Here is a 26,047-nt window from a genome sequence, read left to right on the forward strand (position 1 = left end):
CAATCTTGATTCCAGCTTGTGTTTCTTCCAGTCCAGCGTTTCTCATGATGTACTCTGCATATAAGTTAAATAAGCAGAGTGACAACATACAGCCTTGATATACTCCTTTTCCTGTTTGAAACCAGTCTGTTGTTCCATGTCCAGTTCTAACTGTTGCTTCCTGACCTGCATAGATTTCTCAAGAGGCAGGTCAGGTGGTCCGGTATTCCCAACTCTCTCAGAATTTTCCACAGTTTATTGTGATCCACACAGTCAAAGGCTAAGCTGGGAGTAAAGTATCTATTGCTTTTGGAAGCAAGCTCATCTGAAGTCCAACCCTAAGAAAAATGCGGTTCCCATCCGAGAACAATAATGCAATAGGACTGGTACAAATGACTAGAGCAGAAGCACGCTTTAGCCCACGCAGCTGCTTCTGTTCCTAAATGCACAGAATTGCTCGTTACCCAAGATCACAGTTTATCTTAGTGTGCTCAGGCTGCCCAAATATACTGTACCATAGACTGGATGGTTCAAAAAAAAACACAACCAAACTTTTATTTTATTTTCTCACAAATTCTGGAGGCTGGAAGTCCATGATCAAGGTGCCCACAGGGTCAGTGTCCAGTGAGGCCTGTCTTGTAGGTGGCTGCCATCTCCTGTGTATTCCCTCTGGTGTCTCCTCCTAGAAGGACTCTAACTCTTTTGCATTAGGGCCCCACCATATGACCTCCTTAGAGGTCCTATCCCCAAATACCATCACACTGAGGGTCAGGGCTTCAACTTATAAATGTTGTGGGGACAGTTCAGTCCATAGCACAGCTATGGAATATTTAATTACTTGTTTTAAGCTCAAGGGGGAAAAATGTCAGATTGTGTCCAGGAATAAAGTCCCTGTGAAATGTGAATTCTTTCTTTCTTTCTAAAATGGGAGAGATAACGCTTCCGTGTCACCATGGGGTTGATAGTGAGGATCAAATCAAGAGGATATCCAAGCATTTAAAATAGTGTGTGCTGTTTTAAATGTTTAAATAATATGCATTAATATTCTAAATTGGAGGTCGAAATGGCAACCCACTCCAGTATACTTGCCTGGAAAAGTCCCATGGACACAGGAGCCTGGGGGGCTACAGTCCATGGGGTTGCAAAGAGTCAGATACAGCTGAGCGCTTGTCAGCAGCAGTATTCTAAAGAGATAAATACACAGCAACTAAGGGGGCTCAGAGGGAAATAAGGGCTTCCCAGGTGGCACTAATGGTAAACAACCTGTCTGCCAAGGCAGGAGACACAGAGATGTGGGTTTGATCCTGGGTTGGGAAGATCCCCTGGAGAAGGAAATGGCAACCCACTCCAGTATCCTTGCCTGGAAAATTCCACGGACAGAGGAACCCAATGGGCTATAGTCCATGGGGTCGCAGAGTGTCAGTCACGACCTTGCACTGATCTAGTAGTATAGTGAAAAGTGAAACTGAAAGTCGCTCAGTCGTGTCCAACTCTTTGAGACCCCATGGAATATACAGTCCATGGAATTCTCTAGACCAGAATACTGGAGCCGGTAGTCTTTCCTTTCTCCAGAGAATCTTCCGACAGACAGATTGAACCCAGGTCTCCCACATTGCAGGCGGATTCTTTACCAGCTGAGCCACAAGGGAGGCCCAAGACAAACACAACCATCATCTGGTGCACTGGCCAGGGATCAAACCCAGGTCTCCTGCATGGAAGGCAAGAATTCTACCCCTAACCACCAATGCGGTAGTGTAGTAGAGAGAGATAAAAGACAATCTATGCATTAGTCCAAAAGAAAAAAATAAAAACCACTGAAGAGGGAAGGGACGATCCAATGCTAAGGTGTGCCTGCCTGAGAAAGGTTGTGACCAGCCGGCCACTCAGGGTAGAGCTGGAGGCTGATGCTGATTCGGCAGCACTGGTGAGCGAGATGTAGAGGAAACCTCAAATGAGCTGGGGGTGCTGGGTGGATGAGCAGCCCGAGTGGACAGGCATCCATCAGAAACCAGAGGTCAAGACCAGCAGGAAGTCGGTCAGTGGTCAAGAGAGCAGATCAGGTCTCATTCACTGTGTCAGTGCAGGTCAGAGTGAGAGGCAGATGTGTTCGAGGAATGAGGATCCCAAGGGGACTCTGCCTGAGACAGGCATACATCAGAAGCCATACACGACGTGCAGGAATCTCTGTAGGGGGGGTCCTGGGGACCGAGGACTCCAGACCGAGAGCTCTGAAACACAAAAACGAGTGCAGAAAACAGTGCATCTGAAAGCTACCATGCCTCTTTTTTTTAAGTTAATTTCTATTGGAGTATAGCTGCTTTACCACGTGCTAGTTTCTGCGGTACAGCAAAATGAATCAGACATACGTGCACATATGTCCTCTCCTTTTAAATGTCCCTTCCCAGTCGCATGACCTCAGAGCATTAAGTAGAGTTCCCTGTGCTATCCCCTGGAGGAGGGCATGGCAACCCACTCCAGTATCCTTGCCTGGAGAATTCCATGGACAGAGGAGCCGGGCGGGCTACAGTCCATGGGGTTGCAGAGAGTCGGACACGACTGAGAGACTAGGCATGCATGCACGCCTGTGCTATACCATAAGCTCTCTTTAGTTGTCTATTCTAAGTTGCTTCAGTCACGTCTTAAGTCCTTGAGACCCTTTGGTCAGTAGTCCACCAGACTCCTCTGTCCATGGGATTTCCCAGGCAAGAATACTGGAGTGGATTGCCATGTCCTCCTCCAAGGGATCTTCCTGACCAAGGAATCGAACCCATGGCTCCTGCGTCTCCTGCCTTGCAGGCAGATTCTTTACAGGGAGCTACCAGGGAAGCCCCATCTATTTTATACATAGCATCACTAGTATATGTGTGTCAACTCCAATCTCCCTGTTCCTCCCACCACCCCCTTGGTGTCTATACATTTATTCTTCTCTACATTTGTGTCTCTGTTTCTGCTTTGCAAATAGGTTTATCTGCACCATTATTCTGATTCCACATATGTGCATTAATATACAATATTTGTTTTTCTCTTTCTGACTTGCTTCTCTCTGTATGACAGTCTCTAGGTCCACCCATGTCTCTGCAAACGGCACGACTGTTTAGCAAAAGGGATTTCCATCATGCAAGCATGTTTTCTACTCGACCCCTTTCCTTATTTTTTCCGCAATGAAACTGGAAACATGACCTTATTTCCTGTACTAACAACATTTCAGCTCATCTATTAAGGTTTTATATGTATGGTTATCAAAGGAATTTGGATATTCTCAAAGTAAATCTGATGTCGCCAAGGCAACTGCCAAGAATCCTAAACATAGTACCCTTGGGGGACCCTATTTTTCATTATGAAAATTCAAATCTACACAGAAATAAAAAGTATAGTGAAGTGTATCTTATCCAAGGATTAACAAGATTTTGCCACATTTTTTTCCTTCCTTGTCTTTTCCAGAGTATTTTTAATTACTAAAAAAAAACAAAAAACTTTCCATCTCAATCATTTTTGAGATACAGTTCAGTAGAATTACCTATATTCACGCTGTTGTGCAATAGATCTCCAGAAGTAGTTCATTTTGTAAAATTGAAATGCTATCCCTGTTAAAGAGCAGCTCCCCTTTTTCCTCCCCGGGACCCTGGAAACCACCATTCTACTCTCTGTTTCAGTGAATTTGACGACTTTCGATGCCTCTTGGGCTTCCCTGGTGGCTCAGTGGTAAGGAATCTGCTTGCAGTGCAGGAGATGTGAGAGAAATGGGTTTGATCCCTGGGTCGGGAAGATCCCCTAGAGAAGGAGATGGCACCCCACTCCAGCATTCTTGTCTGGAAAATCCCACGGACAGAGGAGCCTGGTGTACTCCTTTCCATAGGGTCACAAAAAGTCAGACCCAACTGAAGCACCTGAGCACACACACACACAGATGCCTACTGTAAGTGGAATCATATAGTATTTGTCTTCATGACTGGCTAACTTCACTTGGCATCATGTCTGCAAGGTTCATATTTTAGCCCGTGACAGGGATCCCTTTTAAGGCTGAATAATATTCCATGTATCCCAAGACTACCCTTGGCTTATCCATTTATCCTTCATGAACTTTTGGGTTGCTTCTCCCTCTTGACTATTGCTAATAATGCTGCTTTCAATATGAACATGCGAATACCTCTTCAAGATCCTACTTTTAATTTTGTTGGCTATATACCAAGAAGTGAAATTCCTGGTTCCTATGGTATTTCTAGGCTTCCCAGGTGTCTCAGTGGCAAACAATCCGCCTGCCAATGCAAGAGACATGGGTTTGACCCTTGGGTTGGGAAGATCCCCTGGAGAAGGAAATGGCAACCCTCTCCATTATTCTTACTTGGAGAATCCATGGATAGAGGCTACAGTCTATAGGGTCACAAAGACTTGGACATGACTAAACATGAGCAAGAACAAATATGACTTGTCTAATCTGAATTTTTTGAGGAAACCATCATTACTCTTTTCCATACTAGGTATACCAAAATTTTACATGTCCACCAATAATGCACAAAGCTTCCTGTTTTTCCATATCTTCACCAACACTGGTTGTTTTCCTTTTGTTTGTTTGTTTTCTAATAGTAGCCACCCTCATTAGTGTGAGATGATATCTCACTGTGGTTTTACTTTGTGTTTTCTAATGAGTAGGTGTAGCTCAGTCGGAAAAGAATCCGTCTGCCATGCAGGAGACCCGAGTTCAATCCCTGGGTTGGGAAGATCCCCTGGAGAAGGGAATGGCAACCCACTCCAGTATCCTTGCCTGGAAAATCTCATGGACACAAGAACCTGGTAGGCTGCAGTCCATGGGGTCGCAAAGAGTCGGGCATGACTGAGCGACTAACACTTACTTACTTACTTGATTAGTAGTGATGTTGACCACTTATCATCATTGCAGAAAGGCCTATCCCTTGTCCATTTTCTGATCAGATTACTTGCTTTCTTGTTATTATTGTTGAGTTGTAAGAGTTATTTGCATATCCTGGGCAATAATCCCTGATCAGATACATGATTTGTAAATATTCTCTTCCGCTCCATACTTCGTCTTCTCACTCTGTTGACTGTGTCCTCCAAGGCCCAGCAGTTTGAAGTGTCTTAGCCTTTGTCTGCTGTCGTCTCCGTTGCCTGTGATTTTGGTGTCACACCCAAGAAATCATTACCAGTCTCAATGTCAGAAGATTTCCTCTGTGTTTTCCTAGAAATTTTATAATTTTAGGTCTTACAATGATGACTTCAATCCATCTTGAGTTTATTGTATAAGGTAAGGGCCAACTTCATTCTTTTCCATGTGGATAGCAAGTTTCCCATCACCATTTGTTGAAGATACTGTCTTTTCCCCAGTGAGTGATCTTCACATCCTTGCCGAAGATTATTGGGCCATATCTGCAAGGCTTTATTCCTGAGCTCTCTATTCCATTTTATTGTTCTATTTGTCTGTCTTTGTGCCAGTACGATACTGCTCTCATTGCTATAGTTTTGTAATGTTTTCAGATCATGAAGGCTGAGCCTGCTACTGTTCTTTCTCAAAACTGGTTTGGCTATTGCAAGGTCCCTTAATATTCCATATGAATTTTAGGATGAACTTTCTTATGAGAGAAATGCCATTGAGATTGTGATAGGGATTGCATTAAATCTATTGATTGCCTTCAGCAATATTGATGTTTTAGTAGTATTAAGTTTTCCAGTCTATGAATATGAGATGACTTTCCATTTATTTGTATCTTCAATTTCTCTCAGCAGTGTTTTACAGTTTACAGGGTACAAGTGTTTTCCCTCTTTGATTAAATCCATTCCTAAGTGTTTTATTGTTTTCATGCTATTATAAATGCAACCGTTTTCTTAGTTTCCTTTTTTAGATGTTTCATGGCTAGTGTATAGAAAGACAACTAATTTCTGCATATGAATTTTCTATGCTACAACTTTGCTGAATTTGCTTATTTGTTTCCACAGTTTGTGTATGCATACTTGTGTGCGTGTGTGTGTGGGTGTGTGTGTGTGTAATCTTTAGGATTTTCTCTACAAAAGACCATATCATTTTATACTCTGAGGAAATCAGAATTGAAAAAGATTTATATTCCCCCAATGTTCATCGCATTATTATTTGCAATAACTGGAACATGGAAGCAATCTAGATGTCCATCAGCAGATGAATGGATAGGGAATTTGTGGAACATGTGCACAGTGGAATATTACTTGCCTATAAAAAGGAACACACTTGAGCCACTTCTAATGAGGTGGATGAACCTAGGGCCTATTATACAGATTGAAGTAAGTCTGAAAGAGAAAGACAAAGACCGTATCTCAATGCTTATATATGGGATCTAGAAAAGATAGTACGGATGACCCTACATGCAGAGCAGCACAGGAGACACAGATGTAAAGAAGAGACTTTTGGACACAGTGGGAGAAGGAGAGGAAGGGATGATTGGAGAGAATAGCATTGAAACATACACATTACTGTATGTAAGGTAGATGGCCAGTGGGAGTTTGATCCATGATGCAGGGAACTCAAAGCCAGTGCTCCGTGACATCGTAGAAGGACAGGGTGGGGAGGGAGGTGGGAGAAGTGTTCAGGAGGACACAGTATACCTATGGCAGATTCATGCTGATGTATGGCAAAAACCATCACAATATTGTAAAGTAATTATCCTCCAATTAAAATAAATAATAATATTTTTTAAAAGACCGTGTCATCTGCACACAGAGATAACTTCACTTCTTCCTCTCCAATCTGGGTGCCTTTTGTAACTTATTCTGTTAGTCTATTGGCTCTGTTAGCACTCTAGACTGGGCAGCTTATCAGCAGCAGAAATTTATCTCTCACAGTTCCGAAGCCTGAGAAATCCAAGGTAAAGGCACCAGCAGATATGGTGTCTGGTAAGGAGGGTCTCCTTTTTGGTTCCTGTGTGGCTGTCTTCTTGCTGTGTTCTCACATGGTAGAAGGGACAAGGGAGCTCTCTGGGGTCTTTTTCATAAAGGCACTGATCCCAGTCATGAAAGCTCTACCCTCTCATGACCTAATCACCTCCCAGAGGCCCTGCCTCCAAATACCATCACCCTGGGGATTAGTTTTCAACACCAAAGTTTGGGAGGGCACAGCCTACAGCCCTTGCCAGATGCTCGGGTCTGGATTTGTAGCACTGTGTTAAATAGAAGTAGAGAAAGGGGGCTTCCTTGCCTTGTTCCTTATCTTGGAGGAGGTGCTTTCAGGTTTTCACAACTGAGGATGTTAGTTGTGGGCTCTTCATATATGACCTTCACCATGTTGAAGTAATTTCCTTCTGTTCCGAGTCTGTTGAATGTTTTTAATCGTAAAACAATGTTGGATTTTGTCCAATGCTTTTTCTGTATCCATTCAGGTGATCATGCGGTTTCTGGCCTTTGTTTTGTGAATGAGGTGTGTTACATTGATTGATTTTCATATATTGAGTCCTTCTGGCACCCCTCCCCAACCTGGGCTGGGACTAATAAAAGGTTCAAGAGGCTGTTTCTCATGACTGGTTTATAAACACTACTTACCTACCTTTTTTCTAGGCAAAACCTCAGATTCAGTGGTTTCCCTATTCCAAAAAGGTTTATGCTAAGGAAGTTGTGGAACTGTTTTAAGCTCATATGATTTCATTATATTTTTCTTCCTTAAACACTTACTTGTTTACCTGAAGCATCCTACTCTCCCCCAGAAAGAGAAAAAGAGAAAGGGAAAGAGGAGGAATGGAAGGATGGAGGGAAGAGACAGATAAACAAATGATAAATCTGGCAACCTTGAACTTTGAGAGTAAAAGAGAAAAGAAAGAAAGGAAGAAGGCAAAAAAGACAAGTAGATCATAAATCTCTTGAACTCAAAGAGAGAGAGAGAGAAAGCAGACAAACAGATGATAAACCTGATGACCTTGAACTCTGAGAACTTAATACCGTGTGCTAAGCCAGGCAGCAAGCTTTCTGATGAGATTTCCATCAAGATTCCTCTTTGTCTTTTCTTACGCTTACTCCATTATGTTGCTCAAGATTAAGAGAAATAAACATTTCAAGTCCACAAACATTCCCTGACACCAGAGACACTGAAATCAGGCTCACTACTACTTGTCACTACTTTTAGTCATGGGACCTGGAGCAACAACCTAGGCTCCCTCAGCTGCAGGAGCCTCGTTTATAAAATGGAGATCATAAAAGCCTTGGCTTCGTGCAGCTGTCACGACAATGAAATCAGATGATACACAGCAAGTGCCCCACAGAGGGGCTGACAGCAACGTCGTCACCTTCTCCAGCTGGAAGAAGAACTTGATGCTAAGTAGCCAACACAAATAATTCCCTCTTCTGAGGGGGAGAGTGATCATGGAGCGGGCACCGTCTTTATATGCACTACGTTACTCCGAGCAGCTCCGTCATCAGGCATTGTTTTATAGTTTAGGAAATTCAGGTTCAAAGAGAACCAGCCGCTAGATGGTAGAGCCAGAACTGAAACTCCAGTCTACAGACGTCAGGAAAATCTGTTCCTTTTGGTTTTGCTATTGCTATTGTTTAAGTGTAATTGATTTACAATGTTATGTTAATTTCTGCTGTACAGCAAAGTGATTCAATCGTACATATGTATACATTCCTTTTCATATTTTCTATTACGGTTTATCACAGGATATTGAATATAGTTCCCACAAATTATCGCATTAATACTAAATGAGTTTGTGTTAATAATTGCCACACTACAGCCTCATTCTACACCCACAAATCTTAACTCTGATTGGTCTTTAAAGACAATGGTTTACAGTTGCCCAGGGAAAGCACAGTGCTGTCTGTATTTTACTCATGGCCTTGCTCTGGTTTCCCTGTGTTCACTTTCCACCCGACAACCACAAGCACCAGCCCACCACATCCTGCCAACCAAGTCTGCCTGCTCTGAAGTTGCTGTTCAGTCGCTCAGCTGTGTGTGTCTGACTCTCTGCGACCCCACAGACTGCAGCACGCCAGGCTTCCCTGTCCTTCACCATCTCCCAGAGCTTACTCAAACTCATGTCCATTGAGTTGGTGATGCCATTCAACCATCTCATCCTCTGTTGTCCCCTTCTCCCCTGCCCTCAATCTTTCCCAGCATCAGGATGAGTCAGCTCTTTGCCTCAGGTGGCCAAAGTATTGAAGCTTCAGCTTCAGCATCAGTCCTTCCAATGACTATTCAGGACTGATCTCCTTTAGGATGGACTGGTTGGATCTCCTTGCAGTCCAAGGGACTCTCAAGAGCCTTCTCCAGCACCACAGCTCAAAAGCGTCGGTTCTTCAGCGCTCAGCCTTATTTATGGTCCAACTTTCACATCCGTACATGACTACTGGAAAAACCATAGCTTGGACTTGCTCACCTAGGTCCAAACTTTTGACTCCCTCTTGATGATTCACTCCCCAAACCTCTCATGGGTCTGGTCTGTTGCTCAGTTCTACTGCTCCAGCTCCTGACCTTGAGCCTATGACCTTCTCTATACTGTAGCATCCCTACAGGCTACAGGGCTCCAAGTGTTATCAAGTATACTTAGATACAAGCCACCTTGATGATCTGGCATCCCCCACTGCCCCAGGCGCATGCCCAGAGGAGCCACCTCCCTGATGAACAGCAGTATAAACCCACACACTGAAAGCTTCGGCTTCTAATTGCTATTCAAACATATACATAGTCAACGACATAGTCAGTGACATTCCAAATAAAGATAGCATTGCTCTGAATGGACGCTTGTTCCAAATCAAATAAACATTTAGGAAAAAAGTACACATTACTGCCACAATTCCAACTTGCACCATCTCTTAAGGGAGGAACTATCAAATGCTAAGTAGTTTCTTATGAACATAAATTTCTTCATCACTGACATCTGTTTTCCATTCATTCATGTTGGTTTCTCTGATTAAAGCATCATTTCTGAGCCAATTTTTCAGTATTGATTGCAAATAAAGTTCAGAATCCAGTGAAATTTGATGCAAATGAAAGAAAAACAGATCATTTATTTTAGGTTTAAAAGTCACCAAGAGCTGGAGAGACTGACCCAGGAAACAAATGTTATAAAGTTCAGTACAAGACAAAGAGAACCTCCCAAAGGAGCTGCTCTTGGGAGTTGCCTTGGAGCCCAGCAGCTGGAGAAGGAAAAAAGATTCTAGTCAGAGGATGCCCACTGATGTAGGAAATGTCAAAAGTTCATCCATGCTGGAGTTCACGACCTCACAGGGTACTGGGGGGATTGAATTACAGTACTAAGTAAAATATTTATATAAGTAAAAATAAATAGTACGCTATATTTGATAACATTTTTTTCTGAATATTATGTTTAACATCTTAGGGAAAAAAAAAAACTTTCTGGTTGGAGAGACACTAGCAAATTGTTTAGAAATATAGAGACAGCAAAGACCCCAGACTGGAGCATGCCTGAAATGCTAACTAACCAAGCCAGAGCCCTACCCCTGCGGTCTGGCCAGTCCAATCCCAGGAAGCAAGAGTCCTCTGTCTGGATCATCGCAGGGCCAGGTACCCGGCAACAAGGGACCACCCCATACCTCAGAGCCCATCAGAACGGCTCAAACTGGCCTGTCCTAACCTGCTTACCCCACCCTGCCCTCTCTTTCCCTCAGAAATCCCACAAAAGCCATGGTCGAAGCCCTCACCTTCTTCTGTCTTCTCCTCCTGACCACCTCATTGCCTTTCCACGTGCCCTGCATGGCACGCCCTGCCCCCTGCTACAGAACCTGAACCCCTCCTCTGTTTCTGCATGTGGCCACACCTGACTGCCCATCTCTTAGCACAAAGAATATTAAACAGACCCATTTTTATTATTGGGCTTCCCAGGTGTGGCAAAGAACCCTCCTGCCAATGCAGGAGACATAAGAGATGCAGGTTCCATCCCAGGGTTGGGAAGATCCCCTGGAGGAAGGCATGGCAACCCCATCCAGTAGTCTTGCCTGGAGAATCCCATGGACATGGGAGACTGGCAGGCTACAGTCCATAGGGCTGCAAAAAGTCGGACATGACCGAAGGGATTTAGCACACACACATCTTTATCGTGAATTAGCAAGAAAGGCATTTTCCCAAAAACTCCTTCATAGCAAAAGTTCTCCAGGGTCATCTATTCCCATTTTATCTGCAGTCTTGAACCTTCTCCTCTAACTGAGATCCCCACTGCCTGTCGACCCTGTCCTTGTCGAGGTCCCTATGAACCGCACATTCACTTAATTCTAGGGTCAGCTCTTCATCTACCTTCTTCGACCTTCAACCGCACTCCCCGCACCTCGCGTTTCCCCTCCTCGGCTCTCAGCTCCTGGACACCACTCTCCTGGGTCTTCCTTCTCCCTCACTGGCTGGACCTCCCCACCTCTTTGCGGGTTCCTGCACCCCAGCCTCTAGCAGTTGGAGCCCCTAAGCTAGGAGATCAGCCCCCTTTCCTTAATCAGCATTCATATTCTCTCTGTCATCTCGAGACTTTCAATTCCAGCTTCTAGATACTGTAGGTATAACTGATCAGTCCTCGATTTTTATCTCCAGTCTAGGACCCTTTCAGACTAAATGTGAACTACCTACTCAAAGCCATGTTTGCATATTGCATAAGACAGCTCGCATTTTAATAGACTTGTGGAAGTATAGCTTGCATATCATAAAATTCACCCACTGTAAGTATACAATTCAATGACGTTTAGTAAACGTCTAGATCTGTGTAACCGTCATTAAAATCCAGTTTTAGGACATTTTCATCACTCCAAAAAGTTCCTTGATGCCTATTTGCAGCCATTGCCACCCCAGCCCTAGACAAACACTGAATTGTTTTAAATATATCCCTGTAAATATGCCTTTTCTAGACATTTCACGTGAACAGAATCATACAATGGCACTTTGTGTTTGACTTCTTTCCCTTAGCCTAATGTTTTTCAAGATAATAAATGTGGTAGCATATATCCACACGGTGTTCCTTCTTGTTGCTAAATTCTATTCCATCATCTGGATATGTGTGCACACATTTTATTTGCATTCACCTGGTGATGGATAATTGGATTATTTCTTTTTTTTTTAATTTTAATATCTTTAATTCTTACATGCATTCCCAAACATGAACCCCCCTCCCACCTCCCTCCCCACAACATCTCTCTGGGTCATCCCCATGCACCAGCCCCAAGCATGCTGCACCCTGCGTCAGACATAGACTGGCGATTCAATTCTTACATGATAGTATACATGTTAGAATGTCATTCTCCCAAATCATCCCACCCTCTCCCTCTCCCTCTGAGTCCAAAGGTCCGTTATACACATCTGTGTCTCTTTCCCTGTCTTGCATACAGGGTCGTCATTGCCATCTTCCTAAATTCCATATATATGTGTTAGTATACTGTATTGGTGTTTTTCTTTCTGGCTTACTTCACTCTGTATAATCGGCTCCAGTTTCATCCATCTCATCAGAACTGATTCAAATGAATTCTTTTTATGGCTGAGTAATACTCCCATTATAAGTCATGCTTCTATGAACCAGGTCATATGATGAATGTATATATTTAGCTTTATAGAAAACTGCTAATCTGTTTCACGAAGTGGTTGTATCATTTCACTTTTCCACCAACAGTTTGTGAGAGTTTCTGTTTGTTCACTGCCTAAAAACAACTGATTTTATCTGTGATTTCCATTGTACCCTTTATAATACATGTACAGTGTATTTCATTGTGCTTTTAACGTAGTATTTCCCTAGTGCTTAATGATGTGGAGTATTTTTCAGATGCTTATTAGCTGCTTGTATATTAGTAAACTATTTAATTTTTTACACATTATTAATTGGATTCTTCACCTTACTGAGGAATTGTAAGAGTTCTCTATATACTCTGGATACAAGTACTTTATCCGGTCTATGGTTAGAAGGTATTTTCTCCAAGCAAATGTCTAACCTTTTCATCTCTCTGCTTTATAACCGTATTTATTTGTTTACTTTCGGCTGTGCTGGGGTTTGGTAGCTGCGTGGGCTTTTCTGTAGTTGCACTGAGCCAGGGCCACTCTCTCAGTGTGTGCAGGCTTCTCATTGCAGTGGCTTCTCTTTCTGCAGAGCACAGGCTCTAGGGTGAACAAGCTTCGGTAGTTGTGGCTCAAGGGCTCAACAGTTGCAGTCCCCAGGCTCTAGAGACATCACTTTGCCAACAAAGGTCTGTCTTGTCAAGGCTATGGTTTTTCCAGTAGTCATGTATGGATGTGAGAGTTGGACTCTAAAGAAAGCTGAGCACCAAAGAATTGATGCTTTTGAACTGTGGTGTTGGAGAAGACTCTTGAGAGTCCCATGGACAGAGAGCAAGGAGATCCAACCAGCCCATCTTAAAGGAGATCAGTCCTAGGTGTTTGCTGGAAGGACTGATGTTGGAGCTGAAATTCCGACACTTCGGCCACCTCATGCAAAGAGCTGACTCATTGGAAAAGACCCTGATGTTGGGAAAGATTGAAGGCAGGAGGAGAAGGGGACAACAGAGGATGAGATGGTTGGATGGCATCATCGACTCAATGGACATGAGTTTGGGTAGACTCAGGGAGTTGGTGATGGACAGGGAAGCCTGGCAATCTGCAGTCCATGGGGTCGCAAAGAGTCAGACATGACTGAACAACTGAACTGAACTGAACTGAGGCTCTAGAGCGCAGGTTTATTTGCTCTACAGTATGTGGGATTTTCCAGGACCAGGGATCAAACCCACGTCTCCTGCATTGGTAGGCAGATTCTTTACCACTGAGCCACCAAGGAAGCCCCTTTTTCCAAAACAAAAGTTTTTAATCGTGGTGAAGTCAAATTATCACTTCTTTTCTAGTATGGATTGTATCTAAAAATTCTTTGTCAAACCCAAGGTCATGGACATTTTCTCTTATATTTTCTTTTGGAAGTTTCCTGTTTTTAGCTCTTAGATTTAGTTAGGTCCATGAACTATTTTGAGACAACCCAAATGTTACTCGACTGAAACTGCGCTTCTGATGTCCTTCTTCCAACCCTGACCTGTTTCTCCTACAAAACTCTTCCAGTTTCAGAAGCTACCTACCATTTCTGCTCTTAGAAGTCTCTGAAGCTTGTTAAAGCTGGTCATGAGGGTGGGAAAATCCCAGTCATCTCCATCTCACTAGAGAAGACATTTCATCTTTTCTGCTGTTGTTGCTAGTCACTCAGTTGCATGTCCAACTCTTTGCAGCCCCATGGACTGTAACCCTCCAGGCTCTTCTGTCCATGGGATTCTCCAGGCAAGAATACTGGAGTGGGTTGCCATGCCCGCCTCCAGGGGATCTTCCCAACCCAGGGATCAAACCTGGATCTCCTGCATTGCAGGCAGATTCTTTACCATCTGAGCCACCAGGACAGGGTTGGAGTGGACAGATGTGGGTTGCCATGCCCGCCTCCAGGGGATCTTCCCAACCCAGGGATCAAACCCATGTCCCTCATGTGTCCTGCATTGGCAGGCAGGTTCTTCACCACTCATGCCTCCTGGGAGGCCCCAGGTGAGAGATTTCTCCCAGGCCCCTGGGAGAAAGATTTCGTTGTTGATGCTTGAACTGAATTCTCTAAGCCAGCGGTCCCATGAGTGGGTTGGGTAGAATGTGTACTCATACTCTGTCAGAGATTAACTGCCACAAAAATATTTCAAGCTCAGAAGCTTTACCTACTGTCTCCCTTCTTAGAAACTTGAGACGCTTGTTTGAGAAGGTCACCCTGGCGCCTCCCGCACAGCACTTGGCCCCCCCGATGCTTCTGTTGCCTTTTCCACTCCACCCAAGGCAATGCGGAAGGCTCACCCCGAGGCGAGATGGTCAGGTCAAAGCGTACCTATGATGTTCTTCACCGCTGTTCAGAGTCTCAGGCCTGTTGGAAGCCCCATTGCTCTGTGAAATCACCACGATGGTGCCGGAGCACAGGGACAAACGGCCAAGCTGGTGGGGCTGGTCTTGCCCAGACAGACGGTCCCTGTACCTGCTGGCTGACGCTGCTATAATGAAATATCGTAGATGGGTGGCTTGAACCCCAGACATTGAGTTCTCACTGTTCTGGAGGCTGGGAGTCCAAATCAGGGTGCTGGGAGCACTTCCATGATTGTGGAGGGAAGACCTTAGAAGCCTGCCCGCCTGTCCATAGAAACAAGGTCACATCGACTCGGGGGCAGTAGGTGAGACGATTGGAAAATTATTTCAAAGGGCAATGCCTTTTTTATTAGAAGGTGATGTGTGTTTTCTGAGGAGTCAAGTATCACAGACGTGGTTTAGAGAAAAATGGGCAGTGTTCATCGTTTGACGAAGTCTCTAAAGAGAGAGACGTGGAGTGCAGTGAGTGGCTGACGGGAGGTGTCAGCACAGAGAAGATCTCGCAAACGTGAGGCTGATGAGGCTCCTGAGGCCCACAGGTCTGCTGGACAGCCAGGGAAGTGTTGTCAAATCCATTGATATAACCCCTGCTGCCCCAATGAAAAACATCCCTTGGCCAGAAAATCCATATTTCACACCAATGGACATTATGGATATATTTTTAACGGAATGTCTTGAAATTCTCTCATTGTCCATAAGCTCTTGCACACCCTCAAATCAAATCTTTCAAAATTCGAAGAATTATGTGCATCGCACTCTTTCCGTCTAACATCTCTCACACCTTCATATTCCTCCATGTTTTCCTTTTCATCAGTTTAGTGCTACAAGGTGCCAGGTACAAAAGCCACCGACAGAGTCCTTGCTGTCAAGCAGGTCACATTCTAGCTGGGAAAATAACATCTCACCACCTAGTTGTACAGGTCGGATTTAGAGATCTTTATACCCTCCAGATGTCTTTCACTAACACTGAGTTTATTTTTGAAAATCGAGAAAGAACTATTTTTCACCCCCTCAACATTTTTCAAGACTTTTTAAACTAATACTTGCTAAAGAAGCCCCTTCAGTTTCGTTATTCAGAGCAGATGGTTTTAAAATAAAAATATCTTGTCTCTTTTAAATAATATAAAATTATTCTAATGACTCCATGTTTGTTGTTTTGTTGTTGCTTAGTGCTAAGTCGTGGCCAACTCTTTTTGTGACCCCCATGGATTGTAGCCCACCCAGCCTCCTCTGTCCATGGGATTTCCCAGGCAAGAATACTAGAGTGGGTTGCCATTTCCTCCTCCAGAGGATCTTTCTGATCCAAGGATCGAAACTTCATCTCCTGCATTGGCAGGTGGATTCTGTACCACTGAGCCAGCAGCGAAGCCCCATGGAGTTCATTAGAACAATTTCATGAATTCTATCTTGCCTCTTTTAAAGAATAATTCATAAAATTATTCTCATGAACGCTATGTAGGCAGCAGCTATTTTAAGTCAACTTGAAAAACTAGATCAGCCCTGAGTGTTCTTTGGAAGGAATGATGCTAAAGCTGAAACTCCAGTACTTTGGCCACCTCATGCGAAGAGTTGACTTATTGGAAAAGACCCTGATGCTGGGAGGAATTGGGGGCAGGAGGAAAAGGGGACGACAGAGGATGAGATGGCTGGATAGCATTACTGACTCGATGGACGTGAGTTTGAGTGAACTCCGGGAGTTGGTGATGGACAAGGAGGCCTGGTGTGCTGCGATTCATGGGGTCACAAAGAGTCAGACACGACTGAACGACTGAACTGAACTGAATTGAAAAACTAGGTCTCTTTTAAAAATAAGAGGGGGATGGTAAATAAACAAGAGGTTTCTTTTTTTTTTCATGTTCAAAGACATTGCTTCTTTCTGGGGGCAGAAGGAGGGGGGTGATCAGCCAGAGAGCAGAGGTCCAGTCTAGAAATCCTTCTTTATCCGCCTAGGTGGTCCACACACACTTAATGACACTTAACCTGCGCCCACCCTCTGTGGCTGGAGACCACAGAGCCTGGGGGAGGAAGAAGGTATCAGGGCAATAACCACACAAATCCATAAATTCAAAATGTGACGAATGTGACGCAGGAAAAGTCATAGGACTCTGACATGGGGGTGTGATCCACCATGGGTAGATGGTCTTTAACATGGGAAACAGTGACTTGATTTTTAAAGTTGGCTTAAAAAACAAACAAACGCCAAAGGCCTGCTCGGGGTACAGAAGGAGATTCTTGTAAAGAACTTGAACCTCAGCCCACACATGTAAGGCTGCGATCTTTTAAGGTGACTGTTTCAGGCCTTCCACCAGGCATGGAAGAGCCTCAGGCATGTGGTTGGCACCTGATAAAGTAGGATTTTACATCTTTCTGTCACATAAAAGGACACTGAGTAACCAAGCTACAGAAATAGCTCTCTCTTCTTCACAAGCAGAGGCGACGGGTCAGCACAGTAGGCTCTGCCCAGGGCAGCGTCCTCTCTCCCCACTGTTCCTTCCACCTGCTAATAAAGCATCTTGCCTTGTCCCTTTTTCGTTCACTTGTTAGCCTTCTTCCTTTAACAGGGCAGGTGGCTACAGGGTCAGAAAACTCCTCTCTCCCTACTCTCTAGCTCAGGAAAGGTTTTTCTTAAATGTCAGCATCACCTGGGTAGAAACACTTCCTCGGGGTCCATCTCAGGCACTGGACTCCTTCCTGGAGCTCAGCGTGCAGGACCAGTACACGTTCCCATATCCTGCCAGCATCTCAGACTTGTCCCAGCTCTGATTTACAGGAGTGAACCAATCCCCCTCCTCACCAGTACCCCTCAGGCTGGCATGCCTCCACTTTTTCTCTCTCAGGAGCCCCAAATCCATACTTACCCCAGCCGAAACCTCAGACATCTTTGCCTTCTCTAAACTGGGGGTCCTCCGACTTGAGTCTGTCTTAAAAATTACCCAGATGGTGGCTCCACCTACAGGTTCTGATTCAGTGGGTCTGTCTTGGGTCAGGCCTGAACATTTGCCGGTCCACCAAGTGCCCAGAAGGTGCTGCTGCTGGGGGAATTAGTGCTTGCCTCAGGCTTCCCTCATGGCTCAGCTGGTAAAGAATCTGCCAGCAATGTGGGAGACCTGGGTTCAATCCCTGGGCTGGGAAGATCTCCTGGAGAAGGGAAAGGCTACCCACTCCAGCATTCTGGCCTGGAGAATTCCATGGACTGTATAGTCCACGGGGTCGCAAAGAGCCGGACACAGCTGAGCAACTTTCACTGCCCATCGTCACTAGGAACCACCAAGTCATCTTCTTGTGGCCTCTTTGCAACCATGCCCGCTGGCTCCCTCTTTATTATACCAGCTGGGGTCTCTCCGTCTCCACCCCAACCATCCCGTGACTGCAGCCCTAGGAGCAGCTCCAGAAAATGTTGCTTCTCCTCCTCTGCTCTCCACGTCCTTCAGGGCATCCCCACCACATAGAAAATATATTCCAGTTTCTTCCACGTGACATCAGAGGCTCCCCGTGGCTTGACCTCAAGCTCCTTCTGCAATCTCTTCATCTGCTTCCTCCCAGCAGAGCCCCCTCTCCTTTAAGTATCGTAACATTCTGTTCCCCAAGCCTTTTGTTATATCCCTACCCCTTCCATAATGGTGTACAGCATTTAGGATCAACTCCTAGCACTGTACCTCCTGAGTACGCAATCATCATTCCAGTCACTTTTTTGAAGATGTTTTTAATATTGATTTTTATTTATTCATTTGGCTGTGTTGGCTCTTAGTTGCAATACACGAGACCTTTCAGTTGTAGCATGTGGGATCCAGTTCCCTGAAAAGGGATCAAACCCAGGTCCCCTGCACTGAGAGCAAGGAGTCTTAGCCACTGAACCGCCAGGGAAGTCCCACAATGCCAGTTACTCCAGGGTCTTCATCTTCAAGATGCCTAGTGAGTGATCCCTCCTAGCAGGAATGGCATAAAGTTGATGAGAAGATGCAGTCAGTTAACACATTATGACAGAGCCTGGGACAGAATGGCTAAACAACACTTCATGATATTTATGTATAGGTTTGTGCTAAGTCACGTCAGTCGTGTCCAACTCTTGGCAACCCCACGGTGTGTAGCCTGCCAGTCTCCTCTCTCTATGGGGATTCTCCAGGCAAGAATACTGGAGTGGGCTGTCATGCACTACTCCAGGGGATCTTCCCAATCCAGGGATCGAACCCAGGTTTCCTGTGGCTCCTGCCTTCCAGACGGATTCTTTACTGCTGAGCCACCAAGAGTTTATGTACAGGTTTAATACTATGTACAAAATAAATGTTGTTTGTTCAATATAGCCCAAGGCTATGGCTTGAGCCTGTAGAAAAACGTTCTCTGATCGAAGCTATCACCGCTGTTGAAAGTTGAACCCCAAAATCAATCAATAGTCATTCATTCATCCAAGGAGCCTATTGTCAAATCAATAAATTTGACAGCTTCTTCCCAGTGGTAATTGAACTGGTGTGCTTGCGCCTTGAAAAATCAAGTGCCGTTTGTTCGATTCTTAGTTAAGTCCACGTGTCAGCCCTGGTAGGACCGAGGTTGTTACTGTCCATCTTAAGAAGCCAAGACACGTCCTTATTACGTCAGACGGCTCAGGGGGGCGGGGGGGGGGGAGCGTTGTTCAGCTTTATCTCATGATGGTTTATGTGAAGTTCTAAATTTGCAAAATAAAATGACATTCTCTTGTTATTTTTTAATCTAATCTTCCCTTTGGAAGAAAAAGATGTTGTTTTAAAGTAATTTTCTTGTATTGTTTTAGGCTTGCCTCCAATCCCTTCAGCCTCCAGAACAGGCTTTGCAGAATTTTCCATGAGAGAACGCATGAGGGAGAAATTACAGGCTGCGAGGGTGAGAGAAACCGCAGGGATATTTTGCTCGGCGCCAATTACCTTGCTTCCAGTCTTGTCCAGCTTGATTCATTTGCTCAAAACTGCGTGGATTTGAATACTGTTCAATTTGTTTTTCATGCTCTAAAGGTGTAATGCAGCATATAACTATGAGCACAGATGAAAATTACACTTAAGAAGAATGTAATGTCCTTTTTCTAAACCATTGTTTTTACCTCTTAAAGAAGCATAGCATGCATTATTTTACGGATTGATTTCCTCCCGAGATGGTGACTGAGGTTTTCATAGCATCACTGACATTATGTAGCAGTAATTTTCTCTTCGACTTTTTAGTCCAAAGCAGAGAGTGCGCTGCTGCAGGAAATTCCCACCCCTCGGCCCAGGCGCTTACGGAGTCCCGCTGAGAAAGAATCGGAGACCGAGTGTGGCATGGAGGTGAGAAATAGGCTACCCCTACTTTGTGACCAAAGACAGTGATGCCAGATAGAAATGTTCCAGCAAAAGTTCTAGAACAGAGCTATGCACAGAGGGGCTGTTAAAAACTCATTAATAATAATAGCTGCTATTTATAGATACTACTTGGTGCTGGGCATTTTGCCAAGTCTTTTCCCCATGTTATTAGACACCCTTATCCCAACACCTCTATGAGGTGGGTACCATGATTTTCATTCACATTTGACATACGAGGTTCAGAGGGCCTGCCAAGCCATCCCCAGGTCACAGAGCACATATGTGGACCAGTCAGTATTGGATTCTAGCTCTGTCTCATTCCCAGTGTGTCTCATGGGTCAGCGGTGCTGGGCACATGGATCTTGCTGGGAAACAGAGAAAGAGATAAGAAGAGAATCCAATCGTGGGGATTTTGAGTGTTACACTAAGGTGCCCCAATGTTTTTTTCTAAGCCACGGAGAGCAATTGACAATTGGATCGGGTGGTGATTTGAATGCACCGGGGTGACTTGTTTGAATCTGAGATGCTGGTGAGGCACCTCAGTGTGCTCCTGAGATGTACAGAGAGGAAGGGACCCTGCCTGGAGACACAGATTTAAGAAGTATTTGAACTGTGGTGAGTTTTGAAGTTTTAAGAGTGTGAATGACGATGGTCCTACACTTGTAGAAACTAAAGGCCCACGAGGCAAAGAGGAAGCCTGTTAAAGACAGAAAGACATATCAGTGATGTGGCTGAAGGACCAACACATCCAGGGTGGAAGAAGGAGCAGAAAGATCAACAGGGCACGTGGCCCAGTGGAGTGTTTGCAAGTCTAACCCAGTGGCATGTGGTGACGATGGTTTTGGTTGTTTTTAAAGTCTAAGCGTTAGGGATATTTCTGGAGCAATGTCACTAATTTCTTAGATGATGCCTTTTATTCTTCTATGATGAGATGTTATAGATTTTCATTTACCTGTATTCATCCCCAACAAGCCAGAGATTGCATGATTACAAGGAAAGTTGCATTTGTGCTCATGGGTTTTCAGAACACTCAGTCGGTCCCCTAAAATGGCTCATGACAACTGGCTACTCCATTCTACAGAGGACACATTTCTTTTTCTTTATTTCCAATTGATTTTCTTCCATGAGAGCCATAATTGTAAGAGCCATAGTTCTAAAGTATTGGAAAATAAAGAAAAAGTACCAAGACTTTCCTGGTGAGCAAGTGGTTAAAACTTCATCTTCCAATGCAGAGGGAGAGAGTTTGATCCCTGGTCAGGGAATTAATATCCCACATGCCTCTTGGTCCAAAAAACCCCAAACATTAAAACAGAAGCAATATTGTAATAAATTCAATAAAGCCTTTAAAATAGTTCACATCAAAAAAAATTTTGTTTTAAAGGAGAAAGTCCCTAAAATCTCATCATTATGACACAAATACTTTGGTTCTTTTGGTAGATGTGTGAGTAAGCAACAGGAGGGTGTGGTCTCCCATGTCTGGCGTTGTCTGCATCTTCTTGATGGATAATCCTTTCACACAATCATGGTAGTTCTCGCTTGTCCAATAGGCCATGAATACGATATCCAAATCAAGTTGGTAGTTTTAGAAGTGAAAATATACTCCTTTGGCTCACAGAGTTATTTATTTCTCTTTGTGAGCAGGAACTTGACCTTTTGTCTAGCAGAGTGCATATCCCCTAAGAGTCATTCTCTGAAGGTGAGGCAAACACCACCTGTCTTGTCCGCAGACCTAATCTCAGGTTTCCAACGACATGTCACTCACAAGCACACTTATTCATGTACATACCTTAGCCCAGAAGAAGAATATAAAAAGCAGACAATTTTGGTCCTACGGGGCAAAGAACACATGAAAAGGCCAGGTCCTGGACCTCAGCTGTCCAGCACTAAATTCTGGCAGTCTCACTCACTAGCTGTATGACCTTGGATGTGTAAATTTTTCATTCTCCGAGTGATAAATATAACCCCCTTCCCCACTTCCCACCTCTTTTTTTTTTTTTTGCTGTGTTGGGTCTTATTTGAAGCATGGAGGGTCTTTTGTTGCAGCACGTGGACTCTCTAGTAGTGACGTGCAGGCTGAGTTGCTCCACAGCATGTGGGATCTTAGTTCCCTGACCCAGGAATGAACCTGCGTCCTCTGCGTTGCAAAGCAGATTCATAACCATTGGACCACCAGGGAAATCCCCTCACCTCTTTAAAATAGGGATACTACCCAAAACCTGATCCTTGATATTGTTTTGAGGATTAAAGGAGTGCATACATGTCACAGGGTTTCACACAGTGCCTGGCTCATGTGAAGCCTTCTCTCCATAGTTAGTAGCAAGTGTCAGAGGCTGTAGGGTCAGAGCAAAAAGAAGAAGCCGCTTGGGAATACTTGGGTCAGGAATCTAAATCCATCAGCACAAACCTGTGCTAAACTCTTGTTTCCATTCCTCTTTATCCTCAGCAGATTTGTAATAAGAGAACAAAGCCAAACACACATCTCCAAGAACATGTCAACAAAGAAGTGGGAATAACACAGAACATTTGGCTCCTTGGTCTCCAGTAGGCATGACCAAAATGTCTCTGTTTTGTGGACCTGGTTCATTGTCCCAAGTGCCCCGGGTTCTGATCCCTTGACACACTCTACCTGTTGCCAGCATCTCTTGGAGGCTCCTTCCTGCCGGGTGTCCAATGGACTCTGAACACACAGCAGTGACAGTGACGGCCCACTCTCAAGGAGCCCAGTGGGGATGACAGACAGGTGATCCGACGGTGGAAGTGCAGGCTGGAAGATCCATGGTGGGCGCCTTGAGGAAGCCTTAGAAAGGGCACTTCCCTTGGAGTCAAGTTATGTAAAATATGAAGTGTCTTGCCTTAGGCAGTGGTTTCTTGCCTAAGGCAATGGTTTCTTATCTGTGGCTCAAAAACATAAGTGGCAAAAGAATAAATCAATACACTGGACTTCATCAGAATTAAACACATTTCCATTTCAAAGGAAACCAAGAAAAAAGTGAAAAGACAACACACATAATGGGAGAGATTACTTGCAAATCATGTATCTTGATTAGTATCATGCCTGATACTGAGAATATATAAAAATCGGAGATATCTGCAAGACCATCTAGATTAGGCTGTCTTTAGGGAATTAAAACTATTGACTAGTAGTTAGAAGAGAGGTCAGGGCAGGAACTACTATATTTTGTAATTATGCTTTGTTAAAACTAATGGGACTTGAGATTGTCTAGCTCAAGCTAGGGTCATAGAGCCTTCTTGGAGGTTACAACAAATTCAAGGATGAGAAAGAATTCCTAGCTGGACACAAGCACACATCATCATAGGCATTCACTTGAAATTGAATATTATTACTTTAAGCTTTCATGAAGATTTTATAGATAATAGTTCTTTAAAATTTAATTCTGCACACAATCCTTTTAAATATATTTAATGGCTTTTCTTATGCTAATATAATTTATATTTAAATACTTTGAGATTTTGATAAAAATTAAATTACCACCGTTTTGCTCAAGTCCATACATATCATAGTAAAACTGTCAATCTTATCATTTTAAAAGATACCTAAAAATTATATTGTCCAAACTTACTGTCCTTTCTGTCAAGCAAATACAGAAAGAGATGGAAAGAAACAGAAAGAATAAAATACTGATCTCCACATACACATATTTGCCAAATGGAATTTTACCTACTTATTTTATTTTTTAAATGGCTAATGTTAGACTTTCTGCCTGGTCTTCTTCTGTTTTATTATCAGTCTTTAGCTGTCTCTAAAACCTAAGGCTTGCCTACACAGAGCTAAGCTTCTCGTCTCTCTGATCGGTTGACTCCTTGGCTTATTTATGTGTTTTCAAATGTACCAGTCTCTGTCTTGGGCTCTAGGAGGTGAGGGATTCTGAGGCAGACAGGAGCAGAATGGCATCTTCAACAGTGGGCGAGAAAGGTTTAGCCTTGTTTTATGAGAAAGACTGAACTTAGCAGACCCTTAGTAAGCCTTCCTGACCTTTCCCTGGTGGCTCAGTGGTAAAGAATCTGCCTACCAAGCAGAAAATATGGGTTCAATCCCTGAGTCGAGAAGATTCCCCTCGAGAAGGAAATGGGAAGCCACTCCAGTAATCTTGCTGGGAAATCCCATGGACAGAGGAGTCTGGTGGGCTATGGTCCATGCAGGCATGAAAGAACTGGACATGACTTAGTGACTAAACCACTGCCACCAATTTTTAAACGTGTTTATCCTTACATTACATAATACTCATCTGCTTCTTTCCTTGTCTTCAAAAGAGCCACTTAAAATTCTGGAATTTACCAAGACAAATATTAACTCTGCATTGCACTGTGAAATTTATTCATTAGCACTGCTTCAACTTTTGTATAATTGAATGCTATTAGTTAACTATTTGGGCTTCCCTGATAGCTCAGCTGGTAAAGAATCTGCCTGCAATGCAGGAGACCCCACTTTGATGCCTAGGTCAGGACAATCCCCTGGAGAAGGAATAAGCTACCCACTCCAGGATACATGGGCTTCCCTGGTGGCTCAGACGGTAAAGAATCCACCTGCAATTCAGGAGACCTTGGTTCGATCTCTGGATTGGGAAGATCCCCTGGAGGAGGGCATGGCAACCTACTCCAGTATTTTTGCCTGGAGAAGCCCATGGACAGAAAAGCCTGGCTTCAATACGTAGAGTTGCAAAGAGTCAAACACGACTGAAGCAACTTAACACACACGCACAGTTATCTATTTAACCTACTATTGCAAAGTGAGAAAATGGAGGGAAAGCATAGAACCTTACATAAACTGGAATTGTATGTATTCTCTTGATATCATGATAGACTGCACCCAACTGATGCCCACATTTTTATTCTTCCATTGCTGGACATTCAGCTGCACTTATGTGGAATTTCATAGCACCTTAGCTTGCTGTTCCAAGTATTTCTAGCTTTCATCACAGAATGTCTCTGGATAAACGCCTGAGGAGACCCACTCAGCCATTAAGAGATTCACACAAAAATGGAAGAGCCAGGGCCTGGGGCAACCCTTACCCATTTGGACTTATTTACCATCAGACGTGGTTGACGCTCTTCATCATAGACTGTTTGGAGATGATCCTCTGTGAGCTGGATAATCTATTGATTTTTAGGGTGAAATAGCATTTCCATTTGGGGGTTTATTGACTGTAAAATTTTGTATTCATTTAGTCATGAGAGAGACAGAGCTGAGGAAGAAAACAATCAGCCACTTTACCATTCAAATATATTTGTAAACATTTCATTCCCTAGAAATGGTGAGATGCATCAATGGTCAGAAGATAAAGCCTTTTGAGGGCTAATGCTTGTTTTATAAAAAAAATCCTCAGTTTCTTGCTTTAAATGATGTATTTGTTATTTTTTTCCATTTTTATAGCTGGATAGAGAGGTACAAAGGATTCAACAAGAACATGACTCCCAAGGTCATTCAAGAGTAAAGTTCCACGATTCTGTACGAAAAATCAAGTCTAAACCCCTGGTGAGAAATCCTGTCTTTTAAAATCATGCTGCCTTTAAATTATGTAGGCTTTAAATCATGCATCTTATTGATTTGTTTCTGTTTTTGAAAATTGTCCATGAGAGACAACTGTACATATAAGCTGACTCCTACTTCATGAAATATGCAAGAAAGAATACGAGGAATGATTCCTACTTTCAAACCCTAGAATCTTATGGAGAGATTAGAAAGCTGCCTATTGTGGGGAAAGAAAAATGCCTCGAAGGACAGGAATGTTCTTGATAAGCTGATTTGTTCAGCTGTGAAGTTGTTACCAGCTTTTATTATGGGAAAAAGGGAGATACTAATTCAAGAATTAAACCAGAAATGGTATTTTTCCAAAGTTTAACAAACCCTGTATTGCTCATAATTAAAAGTATCTCAGCACTGGCCTATAAATCACTTTTTGGCATTTTAATCATCTTTTCTAAAGCT

At 43.7% G+C, this 26,047-nt stretch overlaps 1 protein-coding gene across 8 annotated transcripts in view; it reads left to right on the plus strand.

Moving 5' to 3' along the window:
* CC2D2A (coiled-coil and C2 domain containing 2A) overlaps window positions 1–26,047 on the plus strand; it is a 129,255-nt gene that overhangs the window by 14,806 nt on the left and 88,402 nt on the right. For 7 of the 8 annotated variants that reach the window (XM_042251882.2, XM_042251888.1, XM_042251886.2 and 4 more), the window contains 3 exons: window positions 19,563–19,651; window positions 19,984–20,085; window positions 25,493–25,594. In XM_042251882.2, coding sequence (XP_042107816.1) covers window positions 19,563–19,651; window positions 19,984–20,085; window positions 25,493–25,594 — 293 coding nt within the window. The remainder of the gene's footprint in view (window positions 1–19,562; window positions 19,652–19,983; window positions 20,086–25,492; window positions 25,595–26,047) is intronic. The other variant, XM_042251884.2, reaches the window with a different exon arrangement.

Source organism: Ovis aries, chromosome 6 (genome assembly GCF_016772045.2).
Source record: "Ovis aries strain OAR_USU_Benz2616 breed Rambouillet chromosome 6, ARS-UI_Ramb_v3.0, whole genome shotgun sequence".
In the NCBI taxonomy this organism is placed as follows: Eukaryota; Metazoa; Chordata; class Mammalia; order Artiodactyla; family Bovidae; genus Ovis; species Ovis aries.